At 43.4% G+C, this 18,841-nt stretch overlaps 1 protein-coding gene across 1 annotated transcript in view; it reads left to right on the top strand.

Moving 5' to 3' along the window:
* The window catches only part of LOC101856179 (serine-rich adhesin for platelets), a 61,881-nt gene that overhangs the window by 14,464 nt on the left and 28,576 nt on the right, over nucleotides 1-18,841 (top strand). The window contains exons 5-15 of the mRNA XM_013082481.2: nucleotides 1,096-1,155; nucleotides 3,748-4,787; nucleotides 5,620-5,748; nucleotides 6,280-6,423; nucleotides 7,729-7,931; nucleotides 8,550-8,656; nucleotides 14,790-14,856; nucleotides 15,975-16,057; nucleotides 16,824-16,930; nucleotides 18,174-18,296; nucleotides 18,730-18,831. Coding sequence (XP_012937935.2) covers nucleotides 1,096-1,155; nucleotides 3,748-4,787; nucleotides 5,620-5,748; nucleotides 6,280-6,423; nucleotides 7,729-7,931; nucleotides 8,550-8,656; nucleotides 14,790-14,856; nucleotides 15,975-16,057; nucleotides 16,824-16,930; nucleotides 18,174-18,296; nucleotides 18,730-18,831 — 2,165 coding nt within the window. The remainder of the gene's footprint in view (nucleotides 1-1,095; nucleotides 1,156-3,747; nucleotides 4,788-5,619; nucleotides 5,749-6,279; nucleotides 6,424-7,728; nucleotides 7,932-8,549; nucleotides 8,657-14,789; nucleotides 14,857-15,974; nucleotides 16,058-16,823; nucleotides 16,931-18,173; nucleotides 18,297-18,729; nucleotides 18,832-18,841) is intronic.

Genomic DNA, 18,841 nt, shown 5'->3' with positions numbered 1-18,841 from the left:
ATCTTACACAGCTACCAGGCTGTCTGAAACAATCATGTATACGCTGGCGACTTCATTTTGTTGACAAGAACAGTGTTAGATCTGTCTGGTTGTTTATATTATTATACATTTGTGCATGTTGTGTTGGCAAAAGTGCATTTGTGTGTAATATTTGTATCAACAAAGAAGCGATATATGGCATGTTGTGAAAGTGTGCTCAGAAATATTGTGAAAGTATCAGCACCGGTGCGGTGGTGTGTTGTGCATGTGAAACGAACAGGTGCTTATGCTGTGGGGTCATTTTGTGACTTGACCACTTTGTTTTGGTGCAGCAAGTGGTTTTTGTCAAACTCATGTTGCAGGGAATTTTAAAGCATTTAGAAAAGATATAACATGCATGGTTGAGAAGATCGTGTCAGCTGTGTGAAGTGGCCAATTTGAATAGAACCATGGTACAGTGCTTTTAAGAGGTTTTTATTAGGACCTTGGTTTAGATCTCCATTTTTTCATGAATTCATTATTGAAGTAAGTTGTTTGCCATATAATATAAATGGTCTTTTATGAATGTAAAGTTCCTCTAGAAATTGGTATATATTGATAAATCACCATTTTTTCATGAATTCTATAATGAAGTCAGTTTTGTATGAATATAAAAGGTCTTTGTAAATAAAAGGTCCCACTAGAATATATGCTATATTGTAGAGTAGATTTTTTGCCAAAGAGGAGGCGGGGGAAAAAAGGTGGGTGGGGTGAGGGGTTGCATGGCTGTGGGCTTCGGCTGTAGGAGGTCTTTAGTAAGATCATCCAGACAGTTAATAGGTAATTATGTATGGTCTGTACGGGGTTACTGGGATACAAAGCTGCTAACATATAATTTTTCAGTTTTTTTGGTGACCTCAACCAGAACTTGTATACATAGAATTTTAAAATATCAAAACCAGTGACATGAAAACACGCTCAAATGCTGCTGATTTTTATGAGATTGATTTTAAGCATGTTTGTTTTTTGTTGGTTCGATATAATAGGTGTGTTTTTGTTTGCTTTTGCCCATTGACCATTGTCCAGCAGGTATGAACTAGCCGGTTCATGATGTGTTCCTTGTTTTGTTTTCTCTAGACGATGTTATATGTCTGTCTGATTCTGATGATGAAGTGCAAACAAAGCCGCAAAAAGAAGGTAAAGTATTTCAGCTCGTGCTCAATGTGTCAGTGTCTCATCTTACAGTTTGTTTTCAAATTCAATGTGTCAGTGTTTCACCTCACAGTGTGTGTGTTAAATATTTCAGTGTCTGACCACACAGTTTGTGTTAAATTTCTCAGTGTTTCCACTTACCATCTGTTAAATGTCTTTGTATCTGTGTGAAAAGTTGAATGTCACAGGGCGGGTGGTTGGCAGATTCTCTGGTATCATTTTTCTCTTTCTTTCCTGTGAAATATCTATCATCCTTGTCTTTGCTCCTCCTTTTTTGTGTTTATTACTCTTTTGTAACACCCCTATTTTGAGGCACTTTTGTGACGAATGTGTTGCAAGTGCACTATAACACCTACTAAAACAAATTAAATGTCTCTGTCTTTCACCACACAGTTTGTGTAAAATGTCTAAGTGTCCCAGTGTGTCCACTTACCATGTGTTAAAAGTTAAATGTCTCTGTATCTGTGAAAGCAGCTTGTGGTGTCTGAAGACTTTGTAGGCTTTTTTTAGTACTTTTACTATGAGTGGTAAAGACCCTGAAAACATTGTAAAATTAGCCTCAGGTGACTTGCAGGGTAACCACACTGTTTCTGAAAGCTCAATAGTTTGGAAAGTGTACATTATAAAAAAGAAAATTACCTGCAGTAAATTTTTTTTAAAAGTTCAGCTTGCTGGTGACCCCTGCTTCGTGGGTGGTTGGTGGGTGCTCTGGTGTGGCTTGCTCCTTCTTTCCTATCATCTTTATCTTCCCTTCTTCTTTTTTATGTTTTTTACTCTGTTGTAACACCTCTAATCTTCGGCACTTATATGACCTAATTGTGTTGCAAGTGCTGTAAAATGCTTACAAAAACAAAAAAGACCCCAGCTTCAGTGGCCGTTTTTTTTTTTTTCATTTTGAAAAATGAAAGTAGACATTTCTTAGCTGTGAAAAAAAATCACAGCTGTTTTTGTGCTTCTTTTTGTATCCGTCTCACCTCCGCTGCTATGTTGAATGTCAATGTCACTGTATCTCCTCCCAACGTGTGCTAAATTACCTCTGTGTCTCCCTTTAGTTTGTGTTTAATGTCTCTGCCGCCCCTCATCTCAGACTATGCTGAACTGAATTTCTCAATGTCTCACCAGGTCACGCGCTGGATACTTTTGGATCTCCCCTCCCACTGTCTCTATACTCTCTATCTCATCTCTTCCTGTGTCACTCATTATCGTGTCACCAGCGTGTGTGGTCAGTTATCCATAACATCATTTATACACCCAAGCAAACTAGAGATCTGTGTTGTCTTGCTAGAGTTTTGTGACTTCAGCTTTCTGTGTTGTGTTTATAGATAAGTCTGTGTGTTTTGTTTGAAGAGATGTGTGTGTGTGTTTGTGTATGTTTTCTTTTTTTGGGGGGGGGGGGGACTTTTTTTTAAGGCTAGAGTTCTGTGTGCTGGGTTCTTATAGCTCTGTGTGGTGGGTTTTGGAGACCTGTATTGTATTTCTAGAGTTCAATGTATTGTGATTTTAGAGACCTGTGTGTTGTATTCTTAGAGATGTGTCTGTTGTATTGTAGGTGTAGAGGACTGTATTGTACGGGTACTATGACACCAGAATCACAGTCCAAGCACTCCGTGTTGTGGAAATTTGTAGTGTGTTGGTGGTGGTAGCTCTGGTGCGCTTTTATCCTTCTTTTTTCTATCAAACATCTATCTATGGTTCTCATCTCTCCTCCTTTTATTAAATTAGTATGTTACTGTCTAGTAACACGGCTAATCATCTGCACTTGCATATGTCTAAATTGTGTTGCAAGTGCTGTAAATACTCAAAGATCCTTCCGAGAACAAGCACTCCTTGTTGTGGGGATTTGAATGCCTAGATACCCGTTGAGTTGTGGACGCATCCTAGGGAACTCTGTGTTACCAGCAGCTTTAAGCGCCCAGAGCTGTGCGCATACAAGACTAGGTGCTATTATAAAAATGATCAACGTTATTAGTATTGATATTGTTACATTATGGTGTCTGTGGCCTGTCTTCTCTCTATGGAAGTGGAAAGCTTACATTAGGAGGTGTGGAATTCTGCTATTGCAATGCTGTCTTGTTGAACCAGCCGTGTTGCTTGAACAGTTACTGGTTCTTGTTGCTCCTGGATTTGTGGAATCTCACCTATTGAATTACGGGTTTGTTTTAGAATTTGAAGTGCTAAAAACTGCACATGTTTGTTTACAGCACAGAACATTGCTCAGCATTCTTTTTCAGTATGTATGAGTGTGCTCAGGGGCTGAACCCTTCCCATAGCTCTCCCATCCTGGCCTGTTTGCTGTTTTTGTGTATATATCTGCCTAATGCACAACCTCCTCTTTCTCCCCAAATGATATATGTTTATGTATTGTGTGATATCAACTTGACACTCCCTCCTCAAATCCCAATCTCAAATAGAATGAGTATTATGTGTATGCCTTCTTGGCTGACCAGTCCTCCTCTGCCATCAATTATAGTAAGTTGTCTGGGTATGAGATGTCTGAACCTTTCCTCTGCTGATTGAGTTGTTTATAAATTTGGTGTATTTTTGACTCTCTTGTTCTCTCTCTTTGTGTTGTCCCAGGCAAGCGACGGAAAGATGGCAGTGCTGAGGCTGTGTCACTGCTGGTGGCTGCCACCACAGCTTCCTCCCTCCCTGTAGCCTCAGTGTCCATGGCGACCTCTGTTACCTCCACTGGTCGCTTAAAGTCTCATGGTGTGACAGGCGCAAACAGCCAATCGCCAGTCGTAATGGTGGTGGCCCAACATGCCAGTTCCGCACCCGGCCTTCGCTCTCTCTTGCCGAGACACGCCCACCCCTCCACTGCCTCTGGTCTAGGCGGCAAGGTGCTTCAGCCCACGGCCTCGGGGGTATTGGGGTCATTCCCACTTATCTCCACGCTCCCTGTGGGGGCTAAAGCCATCAGTGTGGGGAGCCTACCCCCCGGGATGACGGCAGTCCCCATCACTTCCCTGCCCCCGGGTTCCCCTCAGACCATGACGTTTTTCACCACTGTGCCCCCCAGTCCCGGGGGCGCCCCCCTTCCCGTCTCGCTCAGTGCCACAAACTTCATTGGTGTGCCTGGCGCCAAGCAGCCTTCCTCTGCCCTCAGCTCACAGCTCAAGACCAAGTCCTTGATTTCATCCTCATCCTCGTCCACTTCCGTTGCATCCAGCACATTCTCATCTTCACTTTCATCATCATCCTCGTCGCCATCATCCTCGTCGACGTCAGCCAAATCCAAGTCGTCACCCGCCGTGGCTCAAGTGAGCTCGGACTCCCTCCGTGCCCTGTTGGTGGGCAAGCCCCACACGTTCGCTCGCGTGAGCGTGGCCTCCTTCATGAACCCGTCTCAGATGTCCTCCACGCCCATGCTGCTCCAGATGGTGCCTAGCTCTGCAGCCGGACTCTTACCCGTGGTCACTTTAGGCTCTGCAGCCAGCTTGCCAGGTCTGGTCAAGACGTCAGTGGCTTCGTCGCGCAGCTCGTCCATCAAGTCCAGCTACTCCCTCATCAAGCCACAGGCCTCGGTGGTGCCCAACGGCGTCTCCTGCCTCACCCCGCCCAAGACACCTACCTCCAATGGGGCCTCGGAGATGGCGGTCGCGGCGGGACTCACACGGGTCAGTACAGAGTCATAACTGTGCCTTGTGTGATGGTGTCGTGGAGAGGGGGACTACAGGGACATAGCTCTGTCACAGGGGAGCGTAGTGATGGTATAAATTGTGTGTCACATAGATGTGGGCAGATGGAAAATGCCAATGTATTACATAATGTGTTTGGGGGGGGGGGGGTGGAATTAGGAGATGATACCCTTGTTTTTTTTTGTAGTCTAAAGTGTCTTATGTGAACTAATGACCTTTTTTTCCCCTGCCCTCTGTCTGTGCTCGTTTGCATCTCAGTTTGTATGTTTATGCATCTGCTCATCTCTATGCTCTTACCTGTTTGTGTTTCTGTTTGTGTATGTGTCTGTCTAGGTGTGTGTTTGTCTATCTCTGTCTGTGGATGCAGTCCAACAGCCCGGTTGGTTGGAAAGTGCCATAGGTAGTGCTTTTCTGTCCGTTTGTCGTTATCTTTCCCTGATCTATACAATGGTTAAATTGTGTGGATGTAATTGTGTCTCAGTTGGTGGTTGGCGGGTGCTGTGGTGTGGTTAGCTCCTTTATCATCATCATCATTGCCTTTCTCACCCTGCACCAGGGTATAGGCCATGGACAAACACCCTCCATTTTTCTTTATCCTGGGCTAGCTTCTTGATGTTATTCCATGTCTTCCCACTTTTCTGTACATCAAAGTGTGCTCCTTCTTTCCTATTAATTATCTATCGTCTTTATCCCAACTTTTTTTTGCGTTGGTTACTCTCTTGTGACACCTATTATTCGACACTTGTATGACCTTTGTTGTGTTGCAAGTGCTTTAAAACTCATATTGAAACGAACAAATCATATCCCACAGCCCGTGTCGGGTCAGGTGGAGGACAGCGAGGTGATCCCACTGTGTAGCTGTAAGATCAACGGTGCTTCCTTCAGCAAGCTCACCAACTCCCTCACCTACTGCCAGGCCCTCGACTCTGTGGACCACAAGGTCAGTTACCCACAAGTGACGCGGCTCTCTCTACAGGACTGATTTCAATTTCGTAGCTTTAGGCCGACTTGCCAATCTCTCCGTTTCCGCATTTTTTTGGGGGGTAAATATTTTATGTTTCTAGAAGCACAATTTAGACCAGGGTTTAGGAATTTAGGCTGGCTGGTTTTGATCAACCGGGCTTGAGAGTGGGATACAGTTTTCCAGCAGACAAAGAGAAAAAAAATTCCAGGGGGGGGGGGGGATTGGGGATTAAATTACATCTTCTGCGTGCAACAGGGAAGACAGAAGAGCTTAACTATTACAAAGAAGTAATATGTTCACAATAGAATGAATATTCCTTTCTCTTTTACTTTGGTGTGGTTTGTTCCTTCTTTTCCATAAACATTTGTCGTCTTTATCTCTCCTTTTTTGTGTATGTTACTCTCTTGTAACACATCTGTTCGTCGACACTTATATGACCATATTGTGTTGCAAGTGTCGTAAAACTCTTACTAAAACTAAAACTGTTATGTTTGTGCATGTCCACAGGTGCTAGGCTGCTGTAACAAAGTGACCAACCCTCAGCTGGTTCGTCCAGGGGTCAAGATTCCATTCATGGCTGTGTGTGAGGTACACCGCAGGAGGCTGAAGCTACACCAGTGTTGTCCAGGCTGTGGTCACTTCTGTACTCAGGTGAGGGGTCTGTGGGGAGGAGAGGGTATTTGCTGCCAGTGTACTAGTTTTGATTTTTTTTTTTTGGGGAGGGGGGGGGGGGTGCCACTGGTAGGTCCTGCTTTTATATATCATGGGTGTAAATATTCCGCTATTAAGCGGATTTTGCTACCACCTTTTCTTCCGCTAAACTCCGCTACCCAGTAATGCACCACCACTTTCTGTACTTACTCTAGAATGTAAATATTTGTAAGTGGCTCTTTTACTTGAAATGATCTTCCAAACCCTCAAACTGGTTTGAAATAACCTTGCTTTGATAAATTGATGGTTTTTATTTCAGCGTTCTAGGTTTAAACAGTATAATAATAATGGGTGTCTCGTGAAAGTAGTCTTCTGTAGCAATCAAGCGGAAAGTTCCTCCTTTTTAAAAATTCTGATTTGAGACCCATGATATATGGAAGGAGGAGAATTTTGTGGGTTGCCAGTTTCAGTTTCGCACTGTCTGTGTTTGGATGTCTTGAAGGAGTCACTGATTGGTTTTTCTTTTCTTTCCCTCAGTTTGTTCTATCTTGATTGTACTATGGTTGATGGGCGCTGTGGTGTGGTTTGCTCCTGCTTCCATGCCAAACATCTATTGCCATTAGCTCTCCTCATTCTTTTCTTTATATGTTACTCTCTTCAGAAACATCTCTTTTCTTTGGCACTTGTTATGACTTATTTGTGTTGCTTGTGCCATAAAACTCTTACTAAAATTAAAACAGTCTGTTTTACAATCTAACTGCCTGTCTGTGTCTCATGATCTGTTTTTCTGTGTATATGTATAGGCCAAAGGTCTTGAACAAAGATGGCTGCTGGAGAGGATAAGTAAAGTTTGACAAAATGTGTCTATTGTATGATCGGTTCAGTTTGGTTTGGTAGGCGGGGGCTTGCCAGATTGAGGGCGAAAAGTGACCATTGTGGCACAACCGAACGAAGTCGACGATAACCTTAAAAAACAAACTCGTTTGTTTTCAAGGTTGTGACTTGGCAGATCGGTTTGTGACAGAGAACTGATTCCCCAATGGGCACTGGGTGTTACATTTGTCTTACAGTCTACATGTGGGTGGTTGTTGGGTTCTCTGGTGTGGTTTGCTCCTTCTTTCCTACCTAACATCTATCGTCCTTGTCTCTCCTCCTACTTTTTTTCTGTATGTTACTCTCTTGTAACGCTTCTATTCTTCGGCACTTATAAGAGCTTATTGTGTTGCGAGTGCCATAGAACTCTTATAACAAAAATACAGTCTGCCTATGTCTCACACTCTTCCTGTCTTTGTGTGTGTGTGATAGGGCAAGTTCCTGCAGTGCCGACGGGAGGGTAAGTCCTCGGTGCACAACTTCCACAAGCAGTGCATGTTCTACCGCGGGGGCAAGTACTTCTGTCCCCACTGTGGCGAGGAGACCAGCCAGTGTGAGGTCGACCTGCGCCTCTCTGAGGAGAAGAAGCCAGAGGAGCTGAAGGTGTCTTCACGCCCTGCACGCAGGGAGGCAGAGTGAGTCCCACGCTTGATCAGCCCCTCTGTTCTTCTGCCTCTCTTGATCAGCCTCTCTGTTCTCCTGCCTCTCTTGATTAGCCCCTCTGTTCTTCTGCCTCTCTTGATCAGCCTCTCTGTTCTCCTGCCTCTCTTGATTAGCCTGTCTGAGTTTGTGCCTGACTGTCTCTCGATTAGCCAGTCTCTGTCTGTCTGCCTCTCTTGATTAGCCTGTCTGGGTTTGTGCCTGACTGTCTCTCGATTAGCCAGTCTCTGTCTGTCTGCCTCTCTTGATCAGCCTGTCTGTCTTCTGCCTCTCTCGATTTGCTTGTCTGTGTCTGTCTGCCTGTGTCGATCAACCTGTCTGAGCCTGTGTCTGTCGCTCTTGATTAGTCTGGTAAACCTGTTGTAAGGTCTCCTTGGCAATGTATGGGTTGACATTGATGTGTGCTGGTGGTTGGACATTGGAGGATACCACTGGTAGCTTTTCTATCTCTTTGTTGTTTTTATTTGATTTGTCTGACTTCTCCCTTCACTAAATGTGCTGTTATTGTTTTGATTTGCACCTCTTACTTACTCTCGAACAAAACAAGCCATCTGTCATTCATCATGTGATTTAAGAAGACGTGTTCTTTCCAGACGCAAGACAGCTCGCATGGGCCCAGACAAGAACTTCATCAAGAGCAAGTCGACAAATGAGCCAAAGGCAAAGACTCTCAGGCTTTCCAACAAGTCTGTTAGTTTAGGTAGGTAAATTGTTGCGTGGATGCGACGTATAAGGAAAATAATTTTTACACTTGTGGTGCAATTGGTCAGTTGTTTTTTTTTAGCAGTTGTTACAAGTAAGGTACTTTCTTGAGTGGCTGTGACCCACAAGAAAGTCGAGTAAGTGGTGAAATATTTTGAAAATTGTTTAGTTGTGATGCATTAGTTTCAGTAAACTGTTTAGTAGATGGTGCTCGTGGTTTGGGTTTACTGGTGTTGAGAGATAATCCCGCCTCGCTCTGGGGGCTTTCCGCACTTCTCCGGTGGAGAGCCTCCAGGCCGAGGCCAACATACCACCACTCTCACTCAGACGAACACAACTCTCACTACAATACGCAGTTAAACAGAGCTCAACACCGGAAAATCCAGCGCACAACAGCATTTTTCAAACAAATCCAGAAACCAGAAACAGATTCCAAAACAACGAAAAACTCATCAAACCTTTCGGCCTCAGAATCCTCGAGGACCTCAAAAACTTACACTTTTCCAAACAAGACATCCAACAAATTCTTTTCCCCGACCTCCCTCCGTGGCACCTCACCAAGGCAAAAGTAGATTTACAGCTGACCACACACAACAAAGAAAGCACAAACACCAAAACTTTTCAAGCAGAATACAAAAAACTAATAGATAAATACCCCGGTGCGGAGCTCATCTTCACGGATGGCTCCAAAAAAGACAATGAAGTGGGCGCCGCAGCCCTATCTCCCAACAATACACACCAGAGGAGACTCCATCCTGAAGCCTCCATTTTCACTGCGGAGGCCACTGCCATTGACATGGCACTGGACTCTGTAGAAAATTCCCTAACAAATCTTTCCTTATCCTTTCTGACTCTCTGTCTTGCATCACTTCACTCACAAACTACACACTCCTACACCCAAAAATAGTTGGGCTACAACAGAAAATCCATACACTATCCGAAACAGGAAAAAACATCATGTTCGCATGGATACCCAGCCATGTGGGCATCCGAGGAAACGAGCAGGTAGACGACCTGGCGAAGAAAGCTTCATCCCTTCTGCTGGGATCAACGACAAACACTCTCCCACAGACGTGACTTTAGAAATAAAGTCAAAAAGTACACCTCCAGTCTGTGGGAGAGCCACTGGGAAAACCAGAAAAATAATAAATTATATGAAATTAAACCCAGACTAGAACAGCGAAATCCTTCGGATCTCTCCAGAAGAGACGAAGTCATTTTTACTCGATTGCGCATCGGACACACGGCCCTGACCCACAAATACCTCCTACAGGGAGAGGAGAAGCCGTTCTGTGCCGGATGCGACACAGATTTTACCATTAGACACATTTTAACAGAATGTCTAGACTTTGGAGAGATCCGAAGGAAATATTATAAATGCAAGAAATTGCAGGATATTTTCTCCGTCGTTGTTCCCAGCAGAATTTAAAATTTTATAAAGGCCATTGGCCTTTATGGCGAGTTGTAAAGTGAATCTGATATTATTAAAATTTTTTATTGTTACTTAAAAGTTGTTTTAGATCACAAATGTGTTTACACCGAATTTGAATATTTTAACTTTTTAGCATCTTATAGTAAATTAGTTACCAGTCGTGAAGTGAACTTTCGCAGAGGTGAACAACTTGTGTTTCGCGCGCTCATATGACCTTAGCAGTTGCGAGCGCCGTAAAACCTTATACTACTACTACTACTACTACCTGTGTATTGTTATATCCACCATCTTCTAGTGACCAGTAGTCTAGTCTATGAATGGTGGTTTTAGCTGTCTGGAACAAAATTGTCTTTCCAGACTCACCATTTTCAAGCATTCTAACATTGCCCAGTGTGTAGATGATATTATCTTCTAGCTGTGTATTGTTTTACCATACATCTCTCACAAGTTTTTCTTGTCTTGTGTATTTTAAAACTATACTTTGTTCGATTGATGATCTCGACAAGTGGGTGGATGGCGGATGCTCCAGTGTGGTCTGCTCCTATTGTCCTATCAAATGTGTGTGGCTCTGAGAAAACCCTTCACAAGGTGCAAAATTTCAAAATGAACTTTTTTGCATATTTTAAAAGACACATCTTTTCCGAGCATTTTGCACTTTATTTGAAAGCAATTGGAGCATTCTGTGAAAAGTTATGGCATTTTAAAGCGAACAGGGGTTCGAGTGTCAAATTTTGAGAAAACAGGTTTTAAAGTTTTGCTTACTTTGGGAACACATTTTCCATGATGACAATGCATAGAAGCAAATAATGCTGATACCACAGCATTGAGGTGCCATTTGTGGACGTACACTTTATGAGGGACTTCCCACTGTTTCACAACATCCTTTTACATGGTGGAATGAACATGGAAGAGTAGCGTGCTGATGACTCAAAAGAGAAGCGAAGAAGAGGCAAAAGTATGCTTGTCATAATGGATTGTCATCATGTTATGAACGTGACATTGTGTCATAATGGTTATGAACGAAACCTTATTCCATGTAATTTACAGTTGTTTTGGGATGTATTTTTAATTTTAACCCAACTTGAGGATGTATTAGACCTTGCTTACATTCTGATATTTTGATTTTTATCATAAGTGTATGGGTATGTATTTTAATCAGTATTTTTCTTTTGTAGTAATTGTTATGAACGAACTACATATTGTACTCTGAGGGCTTTCCAGAGTTGATAAACATTAAAAACATGTACACAGATACATATTATGAGGAAACTTTCATTTAATATAAAATTTTAAAGTAAATGACCGGTCAAAATATTAATTTTTAGGTCAAAACTGAAGTTTGTCATAATAGTTTCCGATGACAACCCACCAACGGCGCAATGATGGATACCGGCTTACCATCGGTTTCCGATGACAACCCACCATCGGCACGATGATGGATACCGACTTACCATCGGTTTCCGATGACAACCCATCATTGGCACGATGATGGATACCGACTTACCATCGGCACGATGATGATTACCAACCCACCATCGGCACGATGATGATTACCGACTTACCATCGTTTTCTGATGACAACCCACCATCGGCGCGATGATGGATACCGACTTACCATCGGTTTCCGATGACAATCCATCATTGGCACGATGATGGATACCGACTTACCATCGGCACGATGATGATTACCAACCCACCATCGGCACGATGATGATTACCGACTTACCATCGTTTTCTGATGACAACCCACCATCGGCGCGATGATGGATACCGACTTACCATCGGTTTCCGATGACAATCCATCATTGGCACGATGATGGATACCGACTTACCATCGGCACGATGATGATTACCAACCCACCATCGGCGCGATGATGATTACCGACTTACCATCGGTTTCCGATGACAACCCACCATCGGCACGATGATGGATATCGACACACCATCGGAAACCGACGACAAGCCACCATCGGCGCGATGATGGATACCGACTTACCATCGGTTTCCGACGCCAACCCACCATCGGCACGATGATGATTACCGACTTACCATCGGTTTCCGATGACAACCCACCAACGGCGCGATGATGGATACCGACTTACCATCGGTTTCCGATGCCAACCCACCATCGGCGCGATGATGGATATCGACACACCATCGGAAACCGACGACAAGCCACCATCGGCGCGATGATGGATACCGACTTACCATCGGTTTCCGACGCCAACCCACCATCGGCACGATGATGATTACCGACTTACCATCGGTTTCCGATGACAACCCACCATCGGCACGATGATGGATATCGACACACCATCGGAAACCGACGCCAACCCACCATCGGCACGATGATGATTACCGACTTACCATCGGTTTTCCGATGACAACCCACCATCGGCACGATGATGGATACCGACTTACCATCGGTTTCCGATGCCAACCCACCATCGACGCGATGATGGATACCGACTTACCATCGGAAACCGACGACAACCCACCATCGGCGCGATGATGGATACCGACTTACCATCGGTTTCCGATGACAACCCACCATCGGCGCGATGATGGATACCGACTTACCATCGGTTTCCGATGACAACCCACCATCGGCACGATGATGGATACCGACTTACCATCGGTTTCCGACGCCAACCCACCATCGGCACGATGATGATTACCGACTTACCACCGGTTTCCGACGACAACCCACCATCGGCACAATGATGGATACCGACACACCATCGGAAACCGACGACAACCCACCATCAGGACGATGTCGGGTTCCCACACACTATCGGAAACCGATGATCACCCAACATCAGAACGATGTCGGATAAATGTGTCTTTCCGATGGTCAACCGATAGCACCGCTGTCACACCATAGCCTTTACTTTGTCCATGCTCCCATCCCTATTTTATCTTAGTCGTTTGATCTTAAAAATAATTCCCTCAATCAAAAGTTGAATCCATGTCTCTAATTCAAGATGTTCTTATAAAATCAACACCAAGGTGTATATATATATGTTAGTACAATTTCCCCAAACCTAGACCATGAGTCCATTAACAGTAAGACATGAGACTGCAGCCGTGGGTAAACAAGCTCAGCTGTGTGGGGGTTTAGTTTTGGTATAGAGGTTTTACAGCGCTCGCAACTGCATAAGGTCATATGAGCGCCAGAAGTCGTGTGTGGCTCTGAGTTAAAAAATGATGTTAAAGCACAAAAGTAAATTAATTTGGTTGTCTACAAAGATGCTACGGCTATTTAACTTTTCGAATCGAGCCGAACTACGCGGGTCGCCATTTTGTTTTGACCGGAAGTCGCGCTACTCCTCTCTTTCTCTCTCTCTCTCTCTCTCTCTCCACTGCCCACAGACAAAATTGTACGCTTTTAGTAGGCTACAGTTGTAATGGAATTCTACAATTTTTCTGTTATCACAGTGTAGAATTCTGTAGTTTAGGGTGAACACAAAATTTGTTGGCCTAGATCTAGGCTATAACGGTGAACGCGCACCGGGTGAGAATAGCTCAAAGACTCGCCTGCACTATTCTCACCCCGGGTGAGAATAGAGGTGGCCGACTAGTATAGAAGCTGGGACTGCGGGTATGGTAAACCTTGCTTACCTTCTGATGATGTTATGCCAATTGGTTGAACAGGAACCAGGACTTCTTCATGAAGTTCCAGATTCCAGATCATGGTCATGAGCAGGGGGTGTGGGTGTGTCACGGCCACGGTCGTCGTCGTAATTGGTTCATCATGTGTCTCCTCCTCCAAACTAGAATCTACTGTCTTCACAATCAATAGGTCTTGCATTGAAATAATCAATAATCAGTTCATCCAATTCATTTTCGTCTGATTTGTCTCATTCCAATCCGACTGAGATCGTTCCACATCGATGAAATACGCCACTCAGCTGATCGGTCCGCCATCTTGAATCAAATAAATTATGTAAACAAAAGCGCTCGACCACTTGGAAACAGAAAACAATCAGTTAACTTACAGTAAACTCGGAAAAAAACACTTCGTAGAGCAGAACAAAGAACTTAAAGTCAATAAGGAACAGTTCATATTTGGTTTGAACGGCAGGAAATAGTACATTAGATGTTAAACTGCATTCATGACAAATACCATTTCAGAAGTGAAACTACAACATGCGCAACTCACAGAACTATTTGTAATGTTCACACATTCATGCGCATTGGGTTTTCCCGAAACGGCAATAAAATTCTCTCTCTTTTGATGTATAATTCGTGAGGGTTCCCGTGGAAAGAAGTGTCTATCCGATTGAGTAAATATGCCCCCTGTTTGTCTAAGAATTCAGCGTAATACGGCGACGATATGTCCTCAAAAATAATTATTTAATATATTTTCAATCACTTTTGAGCAAATTTCTTAAAACATATGATGTAGATATGGTCTATCTTTCTGAATTTCATATAATTTAGTTTTCGATAAAAATAAAGTTCAGGGCCTATTTTTAGCGATATCTTAGAATAGCTTCTCGCACCTTCCGACGGGTTTCCTCAGAGCCGCTCACAAATGTCTGTTGTCATTATCTTTCATCCTCTTTTTTTTTTTTTGCGTTTGTTACTCTCAAGTCATTCTTGGCTCTTCAAGGACTTAATTATGTTACAAACACTGTAAAACGTTTAATAAGAGACGATCTCTCTGGTGAATTTCTTGTGTGTATTGTTGTTTCAGACACGATGTTGCTGGGTCCTGATCAGCTGGCTCTGAATAGAATCAACCGCTGCCTCAGTGAGGACAGGTGAGCCCTCTCCCTCTCTCTCATTTTCATGTTGCTTGTCGCTACATTTAGATTGCAAAGTTCTCTCTAACATTTTTTGGCTGTTTTTAGTTATCGGTTCTAGGACCAAGAGGTCAGAAACCAAATGTTCTATCTGCACTATCAAAATAGTAAGATTATTCGGAGTCGAATTGCATTTGAAAAAGCTTGACATTTTGTGAAATTCAAATTTTTTAAACGTCAAATTACTCAAAACTAGATACTGAGAAGAGAGAATTTGGTGATTCTGGGGTAGTGTTGTGCTTGTGTATCTGTGTTGGTTTTTTTTTTCTGAACAGACTCCTCTGCCTCAAAGTGGATGGTTGTAGAGTGCCACTGGCAGGTTGTACTTCTATTTTTTTTTCTTTCCCTATTATTTTTGTCTGCCTGTCTTGCTTTTTTCTTGGACTAGTAGATGACCATCGTTGTGTTGATGCGATTCTCTTCACTCAAAACAAACATACTGCTGCCTCAGTGACAGCAGGTCAGCCTCTTCTCTCGCCATGTTGCTTTTGTCTGTTCATGTATGTGTGTATGTGCACACGTGTGCTCTGTGTTTCTGACTTGTAACTTAACAACTGATAGACGTCATCGTGTCAGTTGTTATTGTTGTTATCGGTCCAGCATAGTGTCAGTTAAGGTGATTGTCACGAGGACGCTGTTTCAAAAATCAGTCTTAGATCTTATAGTTAATCCTTTTTGAAAATTTTGTATGCTTTATTCATTTGAATGGGTAATAACAAAATCAGCATGATATTTTCCTATGAAGTTCATTGCTCAACTGTCATCAGTGAATGAGAAGCTACCATTTTAGTGGCAATGGTACAAGCTGACCTGTTTCCCCGAGGTTGTCCCAGAATAACTCCTTTCCTTCTAAATGATTTAATTTGACACTGGTCATCGTTTTCCATGTAATTGACAGAACTGTTTAGATAGACTGTGTTGTCTGTGTCTGCGTCGACTGTTTATGACTAATGTTACCGATTGTTTTGGTTGTGTTTAATGCATTATTATTATTTGAGTTCATTATATTATTAAATGTAATATCTGGGTCTAATGCATTGGTGACTATATATTGTTTTTCTGTTTGTGTTTGATAGGCCCAAGAAATACCGCACTCTGCCCAAAGACCTGTACACACCAGCGTACGAGGGAGACATGGAGAAAGTCTTTTACTTGCTGGGTGAGAGAGACAGACTGTGTGCTCATTTTTTGTTGTTGGTAGCATCTTTTGTCTCCTGTGTGCTTTTCTCTGTACAAATTTAATTAAAAACTGTGAAACTCTGTGTTGAAGAAAGTTTCTTTTTGGAGAATGTGTCTATTCTGTTGTGTTTCCTTCAGGACTTCAAGATGCCTTTTATTTTAAGATACAAACATATTTTTAGGTTTTTCTGATGTCCTGTCCTCATTTCCTCACCTATTACTGATGTGTGCCACACTGTCTGTCTCTGGGTGCCGGGTGCTCTGGTATGTCTTGCTCCTTCTTTCCTATTATACATCTGTTGTCCTGATCTCTTCTCCTTTTTTTGTGTGTTTGTTACTCTATTGTAATACCTTTAATCTTTGGCACACATATGATCTTATTTGTGTTTGCAGCCCTTAAACTCTTACTCTTCCTAAAACTGTCTGTGGGTGATGGTTGAGGTGGGGGGGGGGGGGGGGGGGCCCTCTGATAGGGGTTGTCCTTTTAAATCTTTCCGTATTTTGTTTCTTTCCTTGCCTATGGTCCGAATTGTTCCCTGTTTTTCTCTCCGCCTCAATATGACCATTTGTTTGTCAATGTGTTTCTCTGTACTAAAACAAGGATTTGAACCCCCCCCCCCCCCCCCCCAGCACAAAATAATGCTTATTGTGGGAGCATGCTTTTTCTCTCTACTCAAACTAAAACTCATTAGCAGACCCATGGACTCTGATTTGTGTTGTTTTTGTCCCCCTAACCCTCCTTGCAGTGGACGGCATGGACCCCAACATGAGGTATGAGAACCAGGAGGGCCAGACAGCACTACACGCTGCAGCCACCTCGGGTCACATGGGAACATTGTTCTTGCTACAGCAGGTGAGTGGTCTTCGCACTTGGGATTGCACGACACACCTGTCTCAGGCCGTGATTGGTGGTGGGGGGATTGTGCATGTGGTGGAGGTGGTGGTGGGGGAGAGAAGCCACAGCCCCTGGTAGACCCTACGTCTTCTCTTTCCCGCTTATTGTTTCTGCCGTTCTCTTGGGGAGAGCTTATGACCTCTATTGTAGTCTTTGGGATAGCAATGAGACTAAGTGACGTGCTGCCCCCATTGTAATCCCCCCCCACACACACACACAAAGGCATATGGCGGGCCCCCACCCCCTCTCCCCCTTCTCCAAAGCTCATGTATTTATTTATTTATATTTATTTTTTAAATTAATTGATTAATTAATTTTGTGAGGGGGGAAGAAAGTGACTAAATTGTGACCTGTGCAAACCCTCCTAGGGGGTTTTCAAGGTCTAGAGCTTACTGTGTTCGCCTCTCATTCAGTAGGTCGCGGGTTCAAAAGTTGACTGCGATGGAAAATTGTGTTTTTCTCTAAAATTTTCTCATTTCACTTCCTTTCCTGCTCTCTAACAATGCTCTGCTGTCTGCTTTTATCTCCACTTTCTGCTCCCACCCCTGCCCCCTTCTCTGAGCACCTGACTCTTTCTGCAACCTTTCTACTGCTGCTCGTTGGCTCCTTTTTACTGCTGTCTTTCAGCCACACCCCTCATTCTAGGGTACGTATGAGCTAACAACTAGCCTTCTCAGATAGGGGTGAAAAATATCGGAGGTCCCATGTGCAAGATACGCATACTAAAGATCTCATAGTGGTCCAAAATCTGTAAGAGTAGTCTTTGGTTGTCACCTGGACAAAATTCAAAAATAATTTCTACCCACCTAAAATCTTTAGTGTGTCCTATGTGCTCATATGACCGGCGAGCGCAATAAAATACTTACCAAAGTAAACTAAAAAAAAACCCTCCTACTTTCACTCCCCCGGGCATGTGTTACAGGTTGTTGGAGATTTCCCTGCAACCCAACCTCCAGTTTTGTTTTGGTTAGATAATATGGTCACTCACACAGCGTTTACCCGCTATATTTGGTTGGTGGGTGCTCTACTGTGGTTTCCTCCTTCTTTCCTATCAAACTTCTATCGTCCTTATCTCCCCTCCTTCTTTTTTGCGTTTGTTACTCTCTTGTAACACCTAATCTTTGGCACTTATATGACCTTGTTGTGTTACAAATGACGTAAAACACTTACTAAAACGTTTACTCTCTCCTTATCCCATCAGTTTGGCGGTGAGACCCACGCTCAGGACAAGAACCTGAGGACCCCCATGATGTGTGCGGCGGAGAATGGACATCTCAGTGTGGTACAGTTCCTCATCAAGGTCGGGGCCAAGGTGGAGGACAGGGTATGTTTGTTGCTTATTCTCTTAGCGGCTGTCTGTCTGCCTGTCTCGCTCTCTCTGGGTAGTTATTTGGCGTCAAGGGATGGGTGTTCTTCTTTTGCTTCAAGCAAGAAATGGTTATTATTGTATCAATTTCATTAGTGTATTAATTTTTTTCTCTATTTTCAAACCCAAAGCTGTATCTTTTTGTCTTTTTCTCTGTCTCTCCCTCTATCTCTCTTGCTCTTTCTCTCTGTCTCTTTTTGGCTTGCTCTCTCTCTGTCTCTTTTTGGCTGTGTTGTCTTTTTGTCTTCCTTGTCACTGTCTATGTCTCTGTGGATCATCCTACATTATCTCCCTTATACCATGCATGGATTGTGATGCAGATCTCATTGTGTATTGTTCTGATCACCTACCCCCCCTGTGTGTTTGATCAAGCATTCTTTGTTCGCTACAGGGTGAGGACGGGATGACCAGTCTGCACTACGCAGCCAAGGCAGGATACATAGACATTATACGTCACATCCTAGAGACCAAGCAGCTTAATGTCAATGTGCAGGTATGTGCAC

The sequence above is a fragment of the Aplysia californica genome, unplaced genomic scaffold (assembly GCF_000002075.1).
Source record: "Aplysia californica isolate F4 #8 unplaced genomic scaffold, AplCal3.0 scaffold00176, whole genome shotgun sequence".
Lineage (NCBI taxonomy): Eukaryota > Metazoa > Mollusca > Gastropoda > Aplysiida > Aplysiidae > Aplysia > Aplysia californica.
The sequence above is the reverse complement of the archived record's forward strand: the minus strand, read 5'-3'. Positions and strand labels throughout refer to the sequence as shown.